The 2,546-nt window shown below is 44.3% G+C and overlaps 1 protein-coding gene across 1 annotated transcript; it reads right to left on the reverse strand.

Moving 5' to 3' along the window:
- Positions 1-1,352: 1,352 nt before the first annotated feature.
- SARC_13402 (hypothetical protein) lies at positions 1,353-2,253 on the reverse strand. Its single transcript, XM_014292467.1, has one exon. It carries the CDS (start codon positions 1,632-1,634, stop codon positions 1,362-1,364), a length of 273 nt encoding a protein of 90 aa, XP_014147942.1. The 5' UTR covers positions 1,635-2,253; the 3' UTR covers positions 1,353-1,361.
- Positions 2,254-2,546: the final 293 nt, after the last annotated feature.

The raw sequence follows: 2,546 nt of genomic DNA on the forward strand, positions 1-2,546 counted from the left end.
TGCTTTCGATAATCAAGACTATTTAAAAGTCTTTGATCGAAAATGGCGTAAACGCCTGCATAAGTCACAATCTGAAAAGATAGCATGTTTCCATCGTCTAAAGGCACGGAAGTTAAAACTTACCCGCCTACAGAATTTATCCCGAGCTTTGATACTCACCCTCCATATGTGCTTAAGACACTGAAGCGTAAGAAAAGTCCAGTTGACCACCACGGACCTACTGGGCCTAAGCCCAAAACTCACAGGGTAACCGTGAACGCTTAAGTTCTTCGCCTGAGAAACATTAACTATATGTTATGCTACTTAATGTTTCGACCCGTTTTCCTGTTACTCGCTTTTTGGCCCAAAATCAGCTTGAGTGAGCAACTAGCCTCTCTTGGGTCTCAAAGCTGGGTGGGGGCTGTGTAATAGCCGGGCCTCCACATTAGACTCTATGTTATAAACGTACTCTTAAGCAGTACGTAAAAAATAAACGTACTCTTAATAGTACGAGGAACTTAAGTTTCCTAAATGGGTTTTAACGGTTTTATTAATTATTACCTTTTCCATTTTATATATCAGATATTTGTGTAAGGCCATTAAAAGGCCCCAGTAAAATACCAAACATAAGATTTGGTCTAGTTCTATTAACAGAACTATATTTACCTTCCAAATCTATTTATATCTTAATACTTCGGTAACGAGATGGCTCAACCGAACATATGTTTCTAGGGACTATTAGCGTTACCTAGTTTAACCTCCGATCAGCCAACCAGATGTGCCAGTCTGATGAAGTCTAAGTCGGTAATTTTTGATAAATGGAAAATTATTTGTTAAGATAATAACAAAAGACATCAAGAGTATTTTCTTTTTCTTTTTACTATTTTTTTCTTCTAAAGATAGGATTTTATGAGTCTCTCGGATTCGCCCCAACGAAACATACCATAATTTCTCATAAAGCGACAACGAAACACTAAATAAAATTCCTTCGGCGAAAACAGTACTGAGAGGATTATATATAGGCAATGTCTCAGCCTCACAATCCCTCAGAGTATTGCTGTTTTCACGAGGCATACCTAACTTTACTAAAAGTCTCATTTCGATTTACTTTGAAATTTGCACGATACAGAATTTACCTACGCGTTTATTTGTTCTAAGGCGTTAATATCGCCTTGATAGACCGAATCTTACAAAACCAATAGGTGCGATGACTTGGTTTGGACCAAAATTTGAAAGTAGTGCTTTAACAGCGTGATTAACTGGGGTATGGGAAACATCTGCTGATGTGTTAGAGATGGATGTGGGTACGGGGTTGCTCTACATGCTGGAGAAAGAATCCAAGGTTTTCATGGAGGGTACAGATACCGTGGACGCTCTCGCAATTACTGAAGGAGGTCAGGGCCAATGGGAGACCGTTTTGGGCCTACTAGGATGCGTCGGATTAGTTGCTGGATGCAGGTAAAGTGGCTGGGGGCGAATTTGTATCCACCGGGGCAGACAGGGCAGAGTCGGCCATCGGTGCGGTAGTCAAGTAATGTGGACATGTACATTTTTGTTACAATTTTAGCACAGAGCCGGATTGGCGTAGGCTCGAAGCAGCGCTTGAAGCAGGCGTGTCTGGCGTTGTCCCGATTTGAGGTTGGTGGTTTGTCCATGACCAGTTGGTAGTAGTATTGACGCCGGGTCCTTGCCGCAATCTTCTTGTTGGGCCAGCGTTTCGTTGAGTTCTTCCTAATGTCGTCACAGCGTCGGAGAATGACTACATGGTCGGTTCAGGTGGACATAGATACTGTACAGAAAGCGCAGTGATGGTTTGTCGTGGGCCCAGGCGGGTTGCGTCAGAGGGGTAAGTGGGTTTGTGCTGGCCATTGAGTCGAGTTGTAGTCCCAGGCAACCTCCGAGGTAGTCTACACCACGAATGGTCGCGTGGGGAGCAGGCCACAAAAGTGAAGTAAGTTTGTTTGATGTTTGGAAAACCTAGGGTATTTACTATTTAGTGCCCTTGACTATTTAGTGTCCGTGATGATGGCTCCTGCTTGGATGAGTGCTGAGTTATAGCGCTCAAACAGGGGTTCCAGCGCATCCTTCCATACAGGCGGAGCCCAGGCGATATTGTTCAGGCCGTATGTAGCCGTGGATAGAGATTTTATTTTTTATTTCAAAAAAGAGATAAGTTACATTGTATGGACATATGGTGTGGCTCGTATAGCCGTTGTATTAGTTCGGGAAAGATCGATGGGAAGCGTGGACAGGATGAATGTTTTGGACAGCGCCAGCCGGTTGGGGTTTAGACACTGGGGTGTTGCCAGCTGCAGCCATAGAAGCCATAAGCGCGGAAGGAGGCGATACCCAGGGACAATGCTGCAACCTGGGATTCCATATGTCTGGCGTGGTTGATCCCTAGTGTTTTGTTGGAGAATGGGAACCCCAGGTATTTGGAGAGTTTAGGCTTGACATGTGTGGGTGCCATCTTCAGAGGAAGATATCATGTGTTCCAAGAGGCATCTGCAAGCGTCGGTGTGATAAGCTCAACATTTATACAGAGCGTTGGCGTCGCATGTCGCAAA

Source organism: Sphaeroforma arctica (genome assembly GCF_001186125.1).
Source record: "Sphaeroforma arctica JP610 unplaced genomic scaffold supercont1.3242, whole genome shotgun sequence".
Taxonomy (NCBI): Eukaryota; class Ichthyosporea; order Ichthyophonida; genus Sphaeroforma; species Sphaeroforma arctica.